The 21,470-nt window shown below is 48.9% G+C and overlaps 1 protein-coding gene across 9 annotated transcripts in view; it reads left to right on the top strand.

The window, feature by feature from the left end:
• The window catches only part of Epac (Exchange protein directly activated by cAMP), an 841,204-nt gene that overhangs the window by 741,616 nt on the left and 78,118 nt on the right, over positions 1-21,470 (top strand). For all 9 annotated transcript variants that reach the window (XM_077698340.1, XM_077698341.1, XM_077698345.1 and 6 more), the window contains one exon: positions 20,543-20,777. In XM_077698340.1, coding sequence (XP_077554466.1) covers positions 20,543-20,777 — 235 coding nt within the window. The remainder of the gene's footprint in view (positions 1-20,542; positions 20,778-21,470) is intronic.

The following is a 21,470-nucleotide window of genomic DNA, read 5'->3' as shown; positions in this document are numbered from 1 at the left end:
TAAGAAATAGCTAACTCAAGTCACTACTAGCAGTTAAACTGCTAGGTGATCGCTGCTGAACGCTGCAGAAACTTCAGTTCTGACGGGTGTTTACAACAAACACATCCACGGACCGCCACATTTAAAGGGACACTGAAGTGAATTTGTCAAGCTCCCGTTTTTGCTTGCACTGCGTAGACTGGCTCAAATTAGCACACTTTTCATCGTTTATCCGGTTGACAAATCGGTAATTATTTTACAAAGCGCGAAAGAAGAAAAACTACCATGCGCGGTTTGCGGCGGCCGCACCAACTAAGGCTGTGACGTTGGGAGGAGGGGCGCCGTGATTGGACGATGCCCAAGGTTAGCAATCACACAAGTTTCGGTTTCGGTTTCGGTTCTGTAAAACATAACCAATGGCGTTGTTGGATGGGCATTCTCAATATCTCAGTAATCATCGTACCGCGCTTCTGCCATGTTGTCGGCTGTAAAATGCACTAGATAAGCCTCCCAGGACGGCTTGTAGTCGTAGCATTCACTAGCCGAGACCTACGCAGTGTATGAACGCCCTCCGCGTACCCGCAGACGCCCAAATGTTATGCGCTTTTCCCCCATATTTGGAGCTTGCCTCCCTCATGCCTGTATCGTAAAAAGCGTGTTCGCACCAGGCCAAGGGTCTGTTCATTCTGGCCTGTGCCCACTGCCTGCAAGCAGTCGGTGCTTATGACAACAGCACGCCAACGAGAACTCGCTAGCGCGCCAGTGCCAGCCTGCGCGCGTTTTGTGAACTAGTTCGTGTAGCCATGAACGTTGCGGCCCAAAAAAAGGTGAACTCAATATAGAAAACATCGGCGGAAAACAAAAAAGTTAACTTACAAAAAAAAAGCCCGTACCCGCGGGGATTCGAACTCGTGACTTGCAAAACATTTGCGGTGACATACCTGGCGCCCCAGACCACTGAGCCACGAAGCGGGACGCGAAGGGCTTGCTAATATAGGGTATATATTGTACAACCGGTTTACACTTTTATTTAGTTTTGGCATTTCAAGCAGCTTAGGTGACTATTTGTTGTAGTGCGATCGTGCAGTAAGCGTCGCCCGAGTTTCCACAGTAGCTCACGTCTAGCAATTGCATTTCGTAGACGGAAAAGCGTTCGCAGATGCGTAGTCGTGCTGCTGACCGCTGTGCTTGTTCGCCCAGCACAAAAAAGTGCTTCCCGCGCCCTAGTTTTACGCTGTACGGTAAAAATATCAGTTGATTTTATTTCCTTAGTACCTATATTGACTTCGCTGACTCTTCTCCCGCCTTCAAGAGGCCTTATATTTTCCTACTGGCGTACCAGTCAGCGAAGCGTCGCATGTGCGCTTGTGCAGCGCTTGTGTGAAGCGACCTTGACTTGGAGCTGGATACAGTGTACAAACAAACCAAGTAAAGAAAGGCACATTCTTCCATTCACAATCGTGTCCTGGCTTCGTTTCAACTAAGCGAACGAATTGCGACCAAGCAATTTTTTTTAACCTCCTTGATTGCGACGACCCGCCAGCGGCCGGCGGACGAAACGCTGGGCCGACTGACTCTGTCGGCCGGGGAGCCGTGCAGTAGCGCAGCCGTGGCGCAGCCAATTGCCAGCTCATCCCCTCCTGACGTCACACGAAAACGCCACAGAAAATGGGCGAGCGTAAAGGAGGAGGACAGCATTTTCGAATTAGTTTTTCTACTAAATAAAATCGCGTAAACGCGCCTAGAGTGGTCGAAACATGGCCTGGGGACTCCGGACTACAATTTGCGCTAGTAATCCCGCAATGTTTACATATCACTTCAGTGTCCCTTTAAGTGTGATTAGTTCTCCACTAAGACGTTTTTTTTGTGTTTGAAATGATTTTATTGCTTACAAATTTGCTTTTTTGCATACAATTTTTTTTACAGCGTAGCTGTTATAGGCTAACTCCGTTTCTTGGGAGCCCGTAGAACGAGAAAAGCCACCACCTCCCTCAATTCGGCCCCCCTCTCCAGTCGGCCACCTGTTCGCCCTCGGCGCGTCATGGTTTGGTAGAGAATGGTGTATATTGCCCCTTAAAAATGTCTTCCCAGCCATGACTCTGTGTTTAGAAGTGAAGCCGACTTTACAGAGATCAGTGTAAGCTTGGTCCTTGTAAGCTAAATACCCATTAGGATTTCCATCAGTGAAGCCTATAAGGGAAAATAAAGGGTGGACGGGGGCAATGGGCGCGACCTCGGCGAAAGGAGGCCACCGACGACGATCGGATCGCAAACGCCAAGCGCAAGCTCGATGGCCGTCGGGACCCCGAATATTGTTATACTCGGTTACAACTTAAGAACGGCACCACTTCATGTAGTGTATCACTCCGCCAAAGCGCGGGACCCGTGATGTCAGTGCGCGCGCGTTTTGAAAGGGGTTTGCTATGAATGCGTGATATCGTCTGCCTTGTCTCACGCAGTTTGTTTGTCGTCACTGGAGTCGTTTATAAGCATATTAAGTCCAAAAAATCACCGGAACGGCTCACACCATGTTCAAAATATACCCAGTAACGCCCTACTTGCGCCGCGCGGAGAAACATCCGGCTACGGTGATAAGGCACAGCGGCACCTTCTGGTGCCGTTCTTAAGTTGTCACCGAGTATAGGCGGAAAACGCAAGACGTCGGCGGGGTTGCAGTCCAGCTGAACGCTTCCCCGGCGTGATGGCGTGGCTTTCGCGGATGTTTGTTGTCAACCAATAACCCACAAGCACCCCCGCTGGTCATCCGCCTTCACAGATTGGGCTGGCACTGAATTTTCGCCATTCCTCAGGGATGGTACATGACATTGGCTAGACCTGTTCACGAACAACAACGACGCATTCATGCATTTAAATTTTCTTTTAACCTATTCGTTTCGTTTGTACCCACCCCACCACGTCCTGCTTCATTAGGCGGGCTTTCGTTCGGTCAGTTTTTTCTGTTAAGGTGCTTCTATCAGACTTTTGTTGAGTCCATACTCGGACCCATGATGTCTTCCGTTAAAAGGTTGCCTTTTTTATTAAGAGTTTTCTTGCGGTAAAGTACTATTATAAAGGAGATTTTAATCTGGCAAGGAATGGCACCTAACAGCGGGAATCTCGAATCTTACAGCTGTCGTTGTTAAGTGCAGGCTGAATACCGGAATTAAAACGTGAGGCCGTTTTGAGGCCGTTGTGTTTGAAATCAAGCAGCCAGGTTTACTCAATACGGAATATCTAAAAAAATGCGGACACCTTCGCAATTCAGATGCGACGACTTGGGAAAGAGAGGAACCGGCAGTCTTCCCTAGCTCTAACTTGTTTTTTCTTGGGTCTGCCCATCTTATCGGTAGGTCTAACACTGATGACGCCGTGCGCACGTGCCTCTTTTAACTACGAGGACGCCTGCACGTGAGAGCTTACGTCATCACTAGGCGCAGCCAATCCACGACAGGCACCTCCCCACTCGAACATCTGAGCCGCGCCGCATACTCCCCACATCTTCTCGTCGGCTCCATGCCTCCTCGCCACTTTCTCTCACACGCCTTGGCCTAGCATTTCTCTTCTCTCCACTGTGCTGCTCCGAGTTTTGAGCGACACCTCGCTATCAACTAGGAGAACACCTAAAGGAATGCGTTGATAGCGGAATCGGACAGATGCCGGTTTCACGACGCGAGGGGAAACAGTCTTTTCTATAGGCACGCACTCCCCAGACGTGGTCGTCGTGCTCCTTGGCTCTCTCACACTTCTTGGAATTTTCCTCTTCTCCACTTTGGTGCGCGCAGTTTTGAGCGGTGAGAGGCACGTATGGAACTCGAGCTTAAACAGCTCCGCTGTTAAAACGTTTCTTACAGTCAAGTCTTACGCTTGTTTTTGCAATAACCGGGGTTTTCCTGTAGGCTTTGACGCTTTAAGGAGCAATGAAGACAAAATACAAGTTTGTGTTATTCGAAAGATTTCATGTTTTGTAGTTCCCCCAGAGCTTGTCTGGATGCAAACGATGCTTTATTCACTGAGAAATTAATTATGTAAGTCGAATTTTGATTTTCCCGCTAAATCGTTCGTTTTCGTGGTCTGCAATGACATCACAGGAAGCGACCGCTCTGCAGCCGATTGGGAAAGCTTGTTCACCGTTAGTGAACCTAGATGGCGCCACCATACCGTGGCAAGCCGTTTTCTGTCTTTAATTTGTTTTTGACCGTATTTTAACTTGGCTTGTTTTTGTTCAGGGAGAAAATAATCGCTTCGTGAAACATAGTGCTCGCTCGACAAATATGGTCACGTAAGACACCGTTGCTTGCGTCAATCGGCCAGTGTCGTCTGAGACAACCCGAAAGCCCACAGTCCTGTGCAGCTAAACCAAGCATAGTGCGCACAGTATCAACAGCAGTACGCATCGATACTTCTATGTTTACGTGTGCTTCCGTAACTCATTGTTTGTCCCACCATTTTTACTGTTTTAAAAAGAATGTGCCATAAATTTAGGCGCAAATAGCTCGTTCGGTGAGTTTATAAGCTCTGTTTAATTTGCGTTTGCTTTTGCCTGCCCCCGCCAATCGCAGAGCTGGCTGGTATGGAATGATAGGTTCTGTTGCGGAAAATGAGCTAGTGGGTCGCATGGTCATTCTCTTTTTTTCGTACTTATGTAGCTTATTTTAGCGAAGTTTACGTTAAAAGTGGTGTCAGTATGATTCCAACGAGGCAATCTTTTGAATGAACCAAACTTGTGTTTTCTCTTCGTGGTCCCTTTAACGAGCGTCTTGGGCATGGGAAATCAATGGAGAAAGGTAGTAGGAGGGAAGAAAACAAATGAAGGGAGCTCACACTAACGCGTAAGACTTGAAGGTAGCGAAGCTGTACACAACACTAGCGTGTTTCCTCTTTGCCGCCTTACGGTGTTGTTTAAGCCTCTCCGCTGTACAAGCGACCACAGCAGGATGTTCTTCTTACTCCATCGCACACGGCTCTGCGCTGCACGTGGCCTCCTGGCCTTCCTTCGCCAGGTTCCGGGCACGTCTCCCGCGCACGGTTCCCGCACACATCTCCGTTTCCTCCTCTCCTTTCTCTCTCCTGCCGCCTATCTCTCCCCGCCATCGGGCCGCTGCTCCGTGGAGGGCGCTTGCTTAAGGGGTGTGGTTAGACCTCTAGCTCTCAAGGTCAAAACTGGTCACCCCACGAAGACTGCCCGAGTTAGCGTAGTGTAGCTTTTCGCTACAAAAATAATCTGGATAAACGTATCGTGTCGATTGCAATCTGGGGCGGTATTCTCGAGTTTTGTGCCTTTTGCGTCCCTTTCAAAAGTGTCCCTTTTGGCAAGCCCTGATTGGCCAAAAGCAAACAACCAGAAGTGACGTAACGCAAGCGCGGCAAACCTACTGCCAACACTCACTGCTTAACCGGAAGTGCGTAACGAGGAAGGGGTGCAAAAGGGACGTTTTCAAAAGGGACAGTTACGAGAATACCGCCCCTGGAGTGCACTTGTTGGTGGTGCAGGCGGGAAATTTATCTTGCTTACGCCGCTAGGCCAGAAGTCCTCACGGGGTCTAATTCCTTTGTATGACCCCTTAAACCGTCTCTTCCATGTGCGACGTCTTGCGTAACAACAAATTCAGTTAAGTGAATCTCTGTGGAACTTTTTTAATCTTTCATTACACAGGTTCTATTCCACTGAATTTCTTATGATAGGCCATGCGAATAACTGACTTCGCCTTATTCCCCCGTCAACTAAAGATTCGAATTTTTATCTTTGTGTGTCCAGCAGGTGCTTCCTGTGAGATGGGACTCCGAGTAGATTAACCCAAAGTTCGCAGTTTCTAGCAGAGAAGACGGCATGGAGGACTGCTTCTAGCTGCCTTTGTATCTCTGTTCTACCCACTCCTTACTTCCTATCCAATTCCCGACTCTTGACCGAGGCCGGCGGTCGTGTAAAGGGGATTCCTCGCCATCTTTTTTTCTTTCAATAAACGTGTGTTCGTTCATTCATTCATTCATTTGTCCTGGTGTCTTCCATCTTGCCTCTTTCAAGAGATTTACGTGCTCGACTTTAGTCGCGGCAGTTCATGATTTCATGAACCCCACGCGGGCAAGCAAAGCTTTTATTTCATTACACTCGTTTAAGGGAACGAAACAGTTGTGCTTCAAAATGGGTTTGCTTAGAGCTGCTGCTTTTTTTTCTTAGCGGTCATTAGTTCGACGAAATTGCCAGCAGGCGTAGAACATTGCACGCCTGACTGAAGGAACTTCGCAGACGTACAAAGGAAGCAGGAAAGTTCAACGGGAGAAGTTGCGACGGTGAAGCCGCAACAACAACAATAACATCGAGAACATAACAAACACGGCCCACTCGAAACGCTCCAGATTCCTGCGGCGCCGCGCCATTTCGTTTCAAGTAACGACCCATTCTAAATATCGAAGTGCCTGGCAGTTTTCCCGTGGAACTACACTTGCAACCTCCCAGGGCCGCGAGAGGCCCTGGTCGTTCCCCAAAGATGGGTGTTTACAAATCTGGCGCATTCCACGCCACATGCACGCTTAATCGACTTCCCCTCTCCTCCTTCAATCCTTCCGCATCCTTTTTCTTCGCCTCCTCATCATCATCCTCACTTCGCCGATCTCCCCTGCTCATTCTCTTTTGGAAACACAAAGGAAAGGTCGGCGCGGAGAATTTTAATTTCACGGGGAGAACCATCAGCTGGGAGAATTTTTGGTCGTTTCTCCATAATATTATTTCGCGCGCTTAACGGCACAATGCGTTGGCGGATCGGAGAAGCGGGGAGCAAAGAAGGAGCTCGGGCTTAGGAGACGAGAGCTGTAAAGGTCATGGTTGCAAACCGTGCTCATTCTTTAAAGGCGAAGCGAAATATGTTCCGGCGCTCGGAAAAGAAAAATGCTCGCACCGAGGAGATCGCGAGAAATGGTCGAGGGGAACTTTTCGCCAAGCAGAAAACGAAGACGAAGCGAGGGGCTTTGAAGGCCGCGCCTTCGACTCATCCACCGTCTTTTCAACTAAACGAGAGACTTGGAGGACAACGGAATAAAAAGTGTCTGGTTGAAGCAGGGAGAGGAAGAGAGAGAGAGAGAGAGAGAGAGAGACAGAAAGAGAGGCAGGCACGGTGAGAAAAGGATTTTGCGCTGACCGCGCAAAACTGGGCGAAACGCTTCACGGTCTTGGCTTTCTTCGTTTTTTTTACGAAAGAGGCGGGAGATGCGTCTAGAGAGTCGTTACGAAAATGGCGCGTAAAGCCTAATATGCGCGCATTACTATGATAAGATTTAGCGAGCGAGCCGCGCGTGCCGAAGGGGCTGGCGCGCCGCAATTCATCTGAAGAAAAAGAATAAAAAGAGAACGAAGGGAAAGAAGATTGGGAAGATGGAGCGAAGGTTTGGCTCAGAGCGTGGGCGGGAAAATATCTCTCGGGAATTAATGACTTTCTCATCTCAGTGTTCGAACTACTAATGCGCTCTCTTCGCCGGGCGTGCGTACCTGGCAAAGTTTCGAGCTGCAGATCGTACAAGGGCACAGCGGTTTGACTGCGATGAAATTTTCTTCTATTTATTTTTACCGCGCGCTTCAATCGTGGATTGGTTTGGCGCTTTGTGGCCACGCGTGTTAAAATGCAGCCTGCTCGTAAAGGGGCCGTTAGGACAAAACATAACCTCGTCCAATTTGAAAGAACTGGTCTTGCGAACTCCCCCAGTAACGTCCATTCCAGCGACGAAAGACGTTTTTTTTTTTAAAAAAACGCACGAAATGTCGAAAAGCTTTTCAATACCGCCCTACATGGACGTAGTATTGGCAGGAGTGACGTAATATACACCAGCATTAAAAACATTCATCGGTGTGTTAACTGAACGTTATCATTCAAGTGATACGACCAATGAAACTAGGGGTCCTTTGCAACTGCCCAGTCATATTTCTTGGTAGTTGCTTAGGTAGGCTGCCGCCAATCGTGCGAACAAGTATCCGTGACGTCATAGAGATATCGCCGGCAAGTGAGGGAGGGGGGCACTGCCTTATATTCTTTTTTTAATATCTCACTTATTTGTTGGAAGCTTGCGGTAAAATTGCTATCATTCTTATTGGACTAGAGCCACCATCTTTATCATGATCATCATCACCATCAGCCTATCTACGCCCACTGCAGGGCAGAGGCCTCTCCCATTAATCTCCAATTACCCCGGTCCTGTGCTAACTGCGACCAATTTATCCCCGCAAACGTCTTGATCTCATTTGCCCATCTAACCTTCTGCCGCCCCCTGCCCCGCTTGCCTTCTCTAGGGATCCACTCTGTTACCCTTAATGACCAACGGTTATCTTGCCTTCGCATTACATGTCCTGCCCACGTCCATTTCTTCTTCTTAATTTCTACTAATATATCGTTAACACGCGTTTGTTCCCTCACCCACTCCGCTCTCTTCTTGCCTCTTAAAGGCCAACTGCACTCCAATTTCACCCTGGCTAAATGCCTTCGAAATGTGTAGTAGGTACCTTGAGAACTACTGCGACGCGACCGGTAGCTCTGTGCAATGCGTGGTTATTCAGTTTCAGGCACTCAAAATAACGCCCTTGCAGACGACAAAGCACCTGCCGGCGTGTCGCGCAAACAGCCATTTAGCGGAAGTGACATGCCAGCCGTCCAGGCCGATCAGCCTGCCTCGCAGCGGGAGAACCCAGGAAACTCGCATTTCGCGCCGCCGGTACGCCTGGCTTTCATGGCTCCGAAGAGGCTTCGTTAATCGTACGCTTCTCTCCTTTTCGAGTTTCGTCGCGACATCATGCCTACAGAGTGTGCTGCTGTTGGAGCGCACGAATAGTGTCGTGCTTGCGGGACAAGCGTTCGCTTTTCCGCGCGCCTCCCACACCCCCGCACGCGCGCGCTCACACTCTTCTCCTGGCTGGCCGAGCCTGCCGCGTCGGCCGGTCCGCACAGCTCGCGCCGTCAGGCCAGGCCGTCTGGCCGCTCGCGCCGACGGCTGATACGTCACTTCCGCCTGCCCGTAATGGCCGCGTTTTGCCCAGTTTCGTTTTCAAAATCGTCGATTTTTGCTGGTCGCTTGCGGCGTAATTGCGCACATTTTAGGCGTCATACTTCGTACATCGCGGTCTTTTTAGTCATACTATGCAGGAACAGTGATTTCGCGCAGTCGAAATTTTGAGTGCAGTTGGCCTTTAATGTTACACCCATCCTCTTCCGTTCCATTGCGCGCTGAGTCGTTCTCAATTGAAGTTGAACCCCCTTAGTGAGCCTCCAACTTTCTGCCCCGTCGGTGAGTACCGGTACGATGCAGCCATTTTAATGAACCAAAATTGTAATTTGTTTGGCCGAGGGGAGACTCCATCTGTCACGGTCTCATCTGCGTGAAGGCTGTGATAAAAGCTAGATAGATATTAGGAGGGAGATATATCTCAGCAACATTTGGTGGGGGTTGTGAAAACACTAATTTGCCTCACTACCTAAGCCGCAGTAGTAAATCCACCGATAAGCCAGTATTTTTCTATCTTTCTCTCCTTGTCTTCTTGGTTATGCAAGTAGTAGTAGTAGTAGTAGTAGTAGCAGTAGTAGTAGTAGTAGTAGTAGTAGTAGTAGTAGCAGTAGCAGTAGTAGTAGTAGTAGTAGTAGTAGTAGTAGCAGTAGCAGTAGTAGAAGTAGTAGTAGCAGTAGTAGTAGTAGTAGCAGTAGCAGTAGTAGTAGTAGTAGTAGTAGTAGCAGTAGCAGTAGCAGTAGTAGTAGTAGTAGCAGTAGCAGTAGCAGTAGTAGTAGTAGTAGTAGTAGTTATAGTAGTAGTAGTAGTAGTAGTAGAAGAGAGAGAGAGAGAGAGAGAGAGAGAGAAAGAGAAAGAGAAAGAGAGAAGATTCTTTAATGATACCGAAGAGGTCAGCCCTGCGTAATGCTGGGCTTGCTACTTCAGATGGTTGGTGAACACGTGACGAGGATTAAATGCTAACATGAATAATACAAAATCAGAAAAGGAAGAACGAAAGAAAATCCAACAGACAGGAACACGGACACACATAAAAAAAAGAAGTGACGACACAGGCAGTCACAAGCTGGAGTCGAGTCCAGAGTCTTTAAAAAAACGCACAAGAGCTTTAAAATTCCGCACCGCACTGTCTTCGCTGTTTCAGGGGCCTAAAACTCCTTCGTGCTGAGACCAAACGTTTATTAGAGCAAACGGCAAAAGGAAAAAGATGGTGGCAAAGCGTAGCCTCTCTACCTGGCCGACTCGATGGCTATATCTAGAAAATGTTCATGTCCAAGGACAAAGTTAAATATTTTTGAAATAGAGAAGTTCTGTAGAGCCTCGAGCGGTGTGTGTCACACACATTGAAGTATCGTAATCGGTCAAGATTTGGTAGTCGCCAGCAGTGACCAGTGACTCTGAAGCTTATCCAGCCGGCTTAGGGCGGGCTCTCATCACGCTGTGACAACTACGATCGGTTGGGATTGGTCATTGCTTATGACTGATGACTGGCGCTTGTAAAAAGAAAGAAATCGTGAGAACGTATTCTTTCGCAATTACAGATTGTTTTGTTTCCGAGGACCAAGGTTACAAGTACCCAGGCGTTATACAGTCGAACACGGATATATCGAACTCAAAGGGGATCGCGAATTAGTTCGATATATGAAAAATTCGATATAAAAAATATGGGCTCTGAGACCTGACCTATGGCGGACGATCACTTACCGATCGTCGCATTCAAGAATGACAACTAATTCCGCACTCACGACGCAACAGGACACTTTATATCCGTGAAAAAAAATATCGCTGATCTTGGCCTACTTCTTCGTTCTGGAAATGAAATTAAAGACGCTGGTCTCGATCTTCTCGAGGCTGCACAACTAGAAAATTCCAGCAGTACGCTGCGCCTTCGCACACCCTGCACAACACGCACGCCAAAGAACAGCGCGCACCTATTACAAGAAGTTCGAAGGTAACGATTCCAAGGCTCTCTGAACGGACTCCAATAAAGCACTCGCGATGGTTATCTCCGAGAGAAACAGTGATCTCCGAAAGGTGCGGGACAACTCGCCAAACAGCAGAAACAGGCAGCACAATGCAAAAGGAGGAGGACGCCGCCAGCGCCTTTGTTCCATCTTCCCTTCCCCGAGACGACATTGGGGGAAGCCAGACCCAGAGAGAGCGAAAAAAAAAAACTTTTTCGGCAAGCCGGGGAACGTACGCCGCCGAAAAAAAAAAAGAAGGACGTGCGCAGTCGGGGCATCCCTACCTCGCACTGTCACATTTTCCGAGCGTTCGGGCTTCTGTGCCTAGAGAGATTTAGTATACCGGACTCCGTTCGCTAACGCTATGGCGGCCGGTAGCGGGGCACGACTGGGCAAGCGCAAATTCGTTCCGGTAGGGGGGATTAGTTCCGCGAGCCAGTCTTCGCCTTTCCCGCGCATTCCTCCAGATCCTCCTCAACGTCAATCGGGAGTGCAGCGACCGCCGAAGAGTACCTTCCAACTCGCGTGGCGTTCGATATAGCCAATGTAGGGAAAAATACGGTTCGATATAAACGTACGAATTCCTATACTTTTACACAGAATTTTCAAGGGGATAATTTATGAGTTCGATATAGACAATAATTCGATATATCCGTGTTCGATATATCCGTGTTCGACTGTATATACAAAAAACCAAGAATGGTCTTCTCTATTTTTTTTTTCAATATACGCGTGTTTGCATGGCGAAAGCAATATTCTGCTGGGAGAAACCTCAGGGGTACTCCTGTTCGTACTCAGATTTCAGTAAGAACTGAGTCAGAAATGCCGCAGTTATACGGGATCGTGCAACAAAAAAACGACATCACCCAACCGGAATGACTAAATCCTAAACCTATCAGGTTGAAATTTGGCAAGCGTAGAAGAATAGACCGCCCTCCCCAGTTTATGCATTTAAGTCATATAATATTTTCGAAACCCGGGTAATTGATTCTGTTGTCTTCTTATACAACTGCCTGTTGGACAAAAAAAAAATTACACCATCTTCCCGTAGGGGAACCCTGAGTAGTATGTGAAGCAGCCATGGGGTCCACTGAAGTTCCCATTAGTTTTCAGTTCGTCGTTTCCGTTGACGTTCAGCTTCGCGTGCCTTCGTTGTGTCAGTAGCTTCTTGACGTAGTTTGAATGAGTGCGAGACATAAGGTGCATTCGTAGCACATGCTCCCGTCTCGGTTTGTAGCGCAGTGGGAAGAGCGCCACGTACCTTCCGTCGCCACCGGAGTGCCGTGGGATCGAAACCGGGCGCCGCCTAAATATTTCTTTTTTTAGTTGACTGCGCTGACGTCAGCGCAAACGCTGACGGGGCTGAAGAGGCGCGCATGCGCAGTAGAGTGCGGACGGCGGACAACGACAACGAGGGAGGGAGCCGGGACACAGCCCCGAGCATGAGATGCTTCGCATCTAAAATTAAATTGAAGCGACCGAATAATGTGTCGCCTCTTACGACGAGAATGACTCGTCGCAGTCATCAACATTTATTGGCTGCAGTCATGTGCGGAACAACAAATAGTTGCGCAACAAATAATGACGTACCTTCCCTGAAGGTTATCGCCACGTGGTTGAAGTGCAGTTTTTCGTTCACACCGATCAAGATTGGGACTCGCTTCCCGGCAGAATACTTTTGAGCGGGGATTTTGTTACATAATTAGTAAAAATTTCTCCGAGTAATGTTTGGTGGCAAATGTCCATTTCTTTTTACGACTCCATGGTTTGTAATTGGCAACTGGAGGGTATTGCGTGGTCTTGTTTCTCGGGTGCACTCACTCCAGCTTCTGCCATACTTTTGGACAGAGGTATTGCGAAATAAATAAATAAATAAATAAATAAATAAATAAATAAATAAATAAATAAATAAATAAATAAATAAATAAATAAATAAATAAATAAATAAATAAATAAATAAATAAAATGCCTTTTATAGCCGTGAGACTGGGTTCCAGGGAGATATTACAGCGCAAAACTATACGAAGACCTCACAAGCGGTGAGGATACAGACAAGCGCTTGTCTGTGACCTCCCTTTGTTTTTTGTCTGGCTTTGCGTGATTATCACCATCAATCCGTCACAACTAGCCCAGTTCGCCACATTTCTGAGATTGGGTTCCACCATCTGAAGTTGAAAACTGTAGAATAAATTGTGTTCTGAGAGTGTGCGCTAAGAGGTTTTTACGCCAGCATGCACAGAGGCACGCGTACGGGAGCTCAACAATATCTCCATGTGGCTGGGGCACCAGTAACGGCATTTAACGACTAAGAAGACGATAGCGTCCCGCGTTCTGGGAGCAGGAACTTTATTTCTGCTCGGTTACAGGTGCGCTGAATTGAAAATTATGACGCCCACCTCGAGAATGTCGTAGCAAAATTGTCAATCTCTGTTTTATTTCTCGAAAGCAGGGTGTTTCCTGTCCCCGATTTTACATTCCCGAAAATAGAATCAATTTTTCGCTGCCTCGTTCTCCCTGCCAAACCGGGACAACAATCTTCGGAAGCGATTGTAGCAACGCGCTGAAGACGCGCTTGCAGAAAGCGTGGTAAGAAGCTCGTCACACGGAAACAGCAGCTTTGAAAGCAGCGGGAGGAGAGGAGTACGCACACCACCACAAAACATGTCAACGGACGTAAGGTAGCGATTTTACTGGTGCCTGCGCATTTTTTCGCCTTTTGCGTCAATCGAAAAAGAAACGTGAACGCAGTGCGTCGCGTGCAAGGGCTGCTCTTCCCGCCCCCTTTTTTGAATTTATTCGTACTACTTCCGCTTCCGGGCGCGCGTGTTCCTCGTCGCGTCGAGCTGTATCGTCGATACCGTTTTCGTCGGCATCCAAGCGGTAAGCGTAGAGGCGAAGACATGCTTGTGTTTCGCAGCTGGTAGCTGAAAACGCGAAATCGAACGCGCTGACGTATACAAACGCATTGAAGGAATTTAATGCCTCGAGGGATTCGTGCTGCCTCTCCCGTATTTCTTTTCGCTCCAGCCAGCTCGGCGTCGCTATCGACGCTTTTCCCCACGCCGTTTTCGGCATATTCCTCGGCTTCGTGGAATTTTGCTGACGTTCCGCGGGCACCGTTTGGTGGTGATTCGGACTGCTCAAGCGGAACTGGAACGCGAATCTTTCATATTTGTCTTCACACGAATGAGCTGCAACACTGGAGCCTTATTACAAGAAATAAAGGCTGTCGTCGTAATTTCGGGGCCAAACGTTTGGCGATAAAATATTGGCTGGTGACTACGATACTCCCTAAAGCGAAATTTGAGCGTAGCTATTTAGCTGGTTCGACTGTGCAAAATATTTCAGGTGTATTCATATACTAGTCCGCTCACTCTGCACTTTGCTTCCAAGTATGGTATCGGTGGACGCGCTCGCAGCATGCCTTAGTGACCGCGTCGACGACGAACACACGACGGCGCGCGCTACTATGGCGCCATGTCGTAGCGGGTCGCCGCCACGGAGCATGCACGTCCGGCGCGACACCCGCGGCACTCCGCTTTCTTCCTCACACTTTCGCTATACTCTCCTACTCCGTTTACCTCTTCGCTCACTCTTCGGTGTCCTCCTCGCTATCTCGGTTACACCGCGTGGGGCGACGGCGAAGACGTGCATTCACCCCGCCTTAGAAGCAAAACGCAATTAAAAGGAGTGCAAGCGATGAACACTGCAGATGCGGCGGTTTTCTAGCGCTCCACCGCACCGCCACCGCTCGGTGGGGGCTCCATCAGCCGTGGCTTGCACTATTATGTTAACACCTGCTGCCGCACCCTGCGGCGCAGCAGTCACGAGCGAGCCAGGACAGTCTGAGCGGCACACCACTGCACTACTTACCGGCGCTGCGACCATCCGTCTCCAATACACGGAGTAATTAGTACACATTCCGCCTGTGGGACTATAAGTCTTTCGCATTTCCACACTTAAGCACTCTTTAATGTCCTCCTCTTTCATCTCCAGAGCCCCCACTGTCCCAGTTCTGGTGAGCAAACAGGGCGCTCTACACCCGGTGAACCTCCTAGCCTTCCCGTACGTTTTTTTCCACCTCCTCTCCTGCGAATTTTCTATCTCGTGGTAAACTTTTAAAGCAAAGCCTTCTATGCCTCACTGACACAAAGACTCACTGCAGGAAAGCCAACTTTACACAAGGGGGCTTAAGAAAAGTATGATGATGATGATAAGCGAAGGCACATCAAGTGTCTCAAGAAAAGAAAAACGCTTCCTGTAGTCGGAACCGAACCGGGGTAATTGGCGTTATGAAGCCGACGTCTATCCGATTGCTACATTCCGACACGGTTGAAGAAGCAGCTTCGTGTTTTAACCATCTTTCTTTTCACAAAGGGGCTCTGATTTTTTATTTTTCTTACTCGCCGCCGTGGTTCAACGGCTGACGCTCTGTGCTACCGCATGGCGTCGCTAGTTCGATTCCAGTCCACGGCGGCCCTTTTTATGATGGAGACGGAATACAGAAACACCGGTGCGTCGTGATTTCGGCGCGCGTTAGAGAAACTGAGGTGGTCTGAATTAATTAGTAGCCCTCAACTACGGTGCGTTTCATTGTCCATGTCAGCCTTGGAGCGCAGAGACCGAATGTAGACTGGCTTTTCTTTTTCAGTGACAGATAGACCGAGGTGCGGCTCTGCAGTTTCTGTTTAACGCGTTCCTGACACTCGAAGTCGTATTCACGGCGGATGCAGCGATGATGAGCCTTATTTTTTGGAGCGAAGTGGTTCATATGGCTACTATCTGGGACTTTAATGGCGTCTGTGAGCGCGGGCGTAAACCTCGGTGTGGGAAAGCCGTCTTACAAAGAGTGGGACTGAAATGTTATAGTGAGGGTGAAAAAGCCAACAGCAAAAGCGAATGCATATCCCTAAGCTAACGCATGTCGCCGCTGTCATCGAAGCAAAAACAATGCCCTAAAAAGTGAGAGTGCAAGGTACAAGTGAAAGCGAAAATAGTGAGGCGCGCACGCCGTTCAAAACAAAATTTGCAAGAATTCAAGGGGGCGTACCCCTGTTCCCAAGGAGACATTCTCGATCGTCGTTTGTGTTGCAGCATCAACGTTGTGGTTCCATAGCGACCAGACCGGAGACACGAAAGTCCGACACACACTCGCCATTGAAGCACAAAGCGTTAACACTCCCCAAAGCACGCACCTTGGCTCGACAAACATCCTCAGAGAATGGAATGGCCGAAAAAGATTTTTCTTCCGACCACTGTGTAATTTAAAACTGCAGTCCACAGCCGGCGGGGCTAAAGATTATTCCAGTACGAGAAAGTGACACACTACGCTAAACCATATCTGAGAATTCTTTTGTACCGCGCCGAACGAAATTTACGTTTGGTGTAAACTCTCTTGATGGCAATACGTCTTGCTGTGCAATCGTTTTACGTAACAGCAACTTTCTTTGCAGACACAAGTCGGAAGACGGAATGAAAGACGAAACAAAAAAAGTATCTCGTCTCAAGTATTAACTGCATAGTTCGTTGCAACGTGCGTTGTGTCCACTTCAAGGTCAGGGTGCTCGAGTTTGTATTGCACGGCAGCGAAATTTCGCAATATTGGAGCCAAGATAGCATATCGAGGACGGGTGCTTGAATTGCATGCCTCGTGTTGGGATTTCCTTCAGGGCAAGCGGGGCACTTCGCGCGAGCTATTGCGCCCTGTCGCTTGCACTCGGATAGAATAGCACGGACGCTGCCCACCATCGGGGATTAGATAACACTAGGTGCCCAAATTTGGCTTCTATTCGAAGAAGGACAGCAAACAAGCCTCTTGACCCTTTCGGGATCTGCGTTATCCAACATAGGAAGTTGCGAAGCTCACGATAGGCTCCATGTGCGAAAAAGTGGTCCGCAGTTGGCTTCCTACACCGGGACAAACCATGCGCGAACGGGGGCCGCCGGATTGGCCTGCTCTTTGTCGACACAAAAATGAAGCAATACGCAGCTGCTTGAGGCTGCCGCCGCTAGTCTTAAAGGAGTAATGACACGTTTTTTTTGTGTTAAGCGATGGGTGCCTACCAGCCGGCTAATCATACAATGGCACGTTAGATGGTCGATAGCGGCGTAAATAATTATTCACGGCCTCGTTTACTCGTGTCAGTTTCGGTTTCGATCAAACGGTCACCGAGGCGGCAGCCATGGCAGGAGGGCGCTCGTGACGTCACCGCTCTCGTCGCACCGCTGCCGGTGTGGACGCGCGCGCCCAGATTGGCTGTGGTCGCCACCATCTCAACGCGCCTGGCAGTATGACGTCAGTTTCAAAACAGTGACGTGATACACACGGCGGAACAGCGCGCGCCAACCACAGCTACCGCGTTGGCCACGTCACGGGAGCCCTCAGGTCAGCAGTTGGAGGCCAGAAAGAGCACATGGCGTAATGCTAGTGCCGATTACAAAAGAATATTCGTTCTGAGGTTTCTCGTGGGTGCATGCAAAGATTCAAATGGATTTAAAATGTTTTACTTAATGGTTACACTTGGAACTTGCTGGGATATATCTCCATATACAAAGGAAACCTTTTACATAGTTATAATAGCTTTGAAATTTTATGTCGGTGCTCCGTTAAAGAAAATGCCATAAAAACGTTAGTAAGCAAGTTTTATTTCAGTAAACGTTCAGCGAAGTTCAGTCATTAGAGAGTTTTAGTGCTCTGTATGCTCCGTCTATTCCGTTCGTATACTAGCGTCACTAAATAAAGACTTTTAGAGCATCAGCACTCTTTTCTCGCATTGTTATTTGTTTACATATGGGTGATATTTGTTTTCATATGGGCGCAGTCATTTTGTTTCTGGGCGCTTCTCTCTCTCTCTCTCTCTCTCTCTCTCTGCTGCGCGGACGCTAGAGCGCCCGGTCGCATTCTGCCCGTCACAACCGGCGGCGGTTTCGTTGGGAGAAATGGCAACACTGCAAGCCAGAAACAAAATGACCCCCAGACGCTTCCGGGTGCACGAAGTGGCGGTACTCTTAAGCGTAACTCATTTAGGGACGCTGGTTCGTACCGTGTTGACCAGGACCCGACTGGAAGCTTGCGCATTCGTTCAGGTAGGGGGGATTAGTTCCGCGGGCCGACCCTCGCCATGCCCGCGCATTCGTTACGGTGGGGGTTTCCTCCTCGCCGTGCCCGCGCGCGCACTACCACTCAAATCCCGGTCAACACCGTACGAACGGAGCAGACGCAGCAAACGGAGTACTACAACTTTCTATTGACCCCTAGATTCCACGCCAGTACGTTTTCCCCCCCAGTTACAACAAACCAGGAGTGCTCGCACGCCCCGGATTCTGAAGCGGAGTTTCGCAACTGGTGTATATCGAAAAACTCCAATTCGGAATTCTCTTTCTACCGCTGGGGTGGTATTGCTCCGTTACCGATGCACGTGTTTCACTATTTTGTGGCTCCTGATGACCTGTGGTTTATTTTAAGATCTTAGTACAGCATTCAGAAACCTACCACCGGACTCAGCGAGGAAAGCAGAAGAGGCGGGGCGGCACGAGCCGGTGATAGCAGCTGAGTTAACGACGATCATCCGCTAAAGTCATCCCAGCGATTTCTCCCGATACCAAATTGATAAAAAGGCCTCAGCAGAGGACGACAAGCCTGGCCCTAGTATGGCTGGATACGATGCATCCGTTGAAGGCCGCCCAGGATAACAGCAGTTATTAGCGACGATGAGCAACCGGAAACGCGGAATCTGCCTAATGCCTATCGATTGCCGCACGAAGAGAAGGAAGCACTCCGGACTTCTTTCTTTCAAAAATCCTGTCGCTTCTCCTTCCATTGCGAGAAAGCAGAGGTCTCACTGTTTCGTCATTTTAAACTCCCGAAAACTGCTCCAGAGCAGTTCCCAATGCTTTTGCCCGTAGAATTTTTATTGTACTAGCAGTGTTGAACTGTCTGAAAACTACATTTAAATATTACGACCTGGCAAATAGAAGAGAACACAGATGATGCACAGTCTGGGAATCTTGTCTTCGCTGCTTTGTTTGTTTGAACTGTTCACTTTTTGTAGTTTCTGTTGCGCTAGACAAGTTAGGAAAACAAAAACCTGCTTATGCCCCCGTGCATATCGTCTGCTCTTGCGGATCGGTCCTAACTTGGAGCGCTTCCATGAAAATATTCGTTCTCGCCATTGCGGGGGACCGTAGCATTCGTGAAAGAAATGGAACCTACGTCCTTTCCGTCACCTCGTTCTTAACACTATCGCAATATGTTCCGCAGTTCGTCATGCAACGCAACATTATCTTCTTTATTGACAAAGAACATAGCGTCCTGAACGGGTTACGGCGTTGTTTAAATGGATTGTAGGAGCTCTTGGTTTAAATGTTAGCTTCACCCGGCATTGAACCCGTAACATCAAATGATTCAGTCTTAGTCTCGGCCTTGCCCGCTGCTAAGCCCCGACAAGGGTGAAAGAGCGAAGAGCTGATTGATAGCCACATACAATCTGGGACACTTCAGCCGCTCCTTGACGAAGTGTTCGCGCTATCCTCTTACCTTGCCGCGCCCTGCACATTGCCCACGTGCGCGGCAGTCAGAATCCTGCGGAGTATCTGCTTAGGATCCTTAAAGGACCACCAGAACCCTACCGATGGGAACCCGGACATGGGTGGTTTTAAATAAACTTCTTTCTCTCTTCCCCTCTCCCTCTCTCTCGTTTCACCTGAATTGTGGATGTGCCAGACTTGAATGCCAGATAGCTGAGAGTGCATGCTGCGTGACTCCGCGTAACAAAAAAATGAGTGAAAGAAAGAAAAAAAAAACATTAGGCGATGACTACGCTTCTTTGTAATGCGAAATTGAACAACGTGTGAGTTCGAGGTAGTTGTTAATCCATTGTACAAATTTCAAACGAAAAAATTCAGTCAGGGGACGAATTTTGTGCTGTTCGTCTCCTGTCTGAATTTTTCATGCTTGGAATTTGTGCGAAATTTAGTTACAGTAGTTACATTACTGCAGTTACATTCTTTTGTATTGCGACGATATACCGCTTGCTATGGTACATGCTATATGTTTCGCGCACGCAATGTCATAAATGACGTTCTCGCGCACCGTAATGCCACTGGCTGCTGACGCCAGCCAGCTGATTGCCCGCGTGGCAGAGGCCAGCGAAAAAATGTCTGGCATGCTGGACGCGCGTAGAGCGACCTGTCTGGGCGCTTGGCAGCTGCTGATCCGGTTCTCGGGGCGGGAAGCGCGCGGCCAAATGCGTCGTTTTCAGCCCACGTATTTCGCCCGAGAGTCACGCTGTGACGTCGCGGTCATGTGGCCTGTCGGACTGCTGCCACATCGTTAGGCGGTTTCGGTCGCCTGGTTCGGGTCTAGACCTCACAGTTGACTGTTGGTCCACACATGCCGCAGCGTAAGTTGAGGCTCATGGAAGGAAACTGCTGGTCGCTTTATTTCAATCCATGCAAACGCTGACTGGTAGGAAGTGACTTTTTACGCGATTGCGTGAATATATGCTTCGCTACTGTGTGAAGCAAAATTGTTTGCATAACAGTACAAGTGTTGAAATGTTTGGCGTACGGGGGTGGTATGAGAGCGTTCAACATTGGGAACTTCTTTTTCATTGCTGCAGCCGACGGCGCAGGTGAACCGAGCAGGATGGGTGCTGCGCACGCTGCTGCTGTACCAGGCGCCGCAGCTGATCCGGGACCGGAAGTACCACATGCGTCACTTCCGGCGCTGCATGGTGGGCACCGAGATGGTCGACTGGCTGCTCCAGGTGCCGGCCACCCACGTGCGCCTGAACTCGCGCGCACAGGCGGCCGGCATGTGGCAGGTGCTCCTAGAGGAAGGCGCCATCAACCACGGTGAGTGCAACAAGTACACAGTGATGTGCGTGGCGTTAACACATTGATACCCTAAGTATATAGCACACACCACTTTAGATTTAAAGGGTTTGGTTGGGTCACCTCATTCTGGCGGCGTCATCATCACTTTTTTTTCCCCTCATCTTCGGGTGTCTGTAGGTTGTTCGCATGTGTCGCATTCATTTTAAGCAACTGTTCAAACACTCGGAATTAAAAAAAAAAAGCAAACATAAATGGTAAAGAAACGGGCACTGATTGTCATGGGTTGCACACTTTGGTTGAACAACCCATGCGACCGTCTGTTGTTGACGTCACAGAGCCTTGAATGACTCACCGAGGTGCAAGGCTAGTAGAGTGTTGTATCGTTGCTAAAATAGGCATGCGTTCTATCGCGGGATACTCGTCAGGTCTCGCATTCATTTGCTATTGCCACGGACGAACGTCAGGGGTAATAATCAGCCCGTATTTCCTGTATGGCAGATCGGTGCGGGACAATGGCTGCCGCCCACAGTAGGGGTGCCTAATGTGTTCGATGGAAGTACAAATATCTTTGAAAAAACTAAAAAAAGGACTAAAATTCTTTCGGATTTCAGTTGAATAGAAAGTGAGGGAGGGAGACAAGGAAGGCAGGAAAGAAGGAAGGAAGGACGGACGGCAGGCGTGTCCGTGGCCTAAGATAGCCTGAACCTGAAC

This window comes from Haemaphysalis longicornis, unplaced genomic scaffold (assembly GCF_048455015.1).
Source record: "Haemaphysalis longicornis isolate Haplotype H1 unplaced genomic scaffold, Haemaphysalis longicornis Haplotype H1 scaffold_2, whole genome shotgun sequence".
NCBI classification, from domain to species: domain Eukaryota; kingdom Metazoa; phylum Arthropoda; class Arachnida; order Ixodida; family Ixodidae; genus Haemaphysalis; species Haemaphysalis longicornis.
The sequence above is the reverse complement of the archived record's forward strand: the minus strand, read 5'-3'. Positions and strand labels throughout refer to the sequence as shown.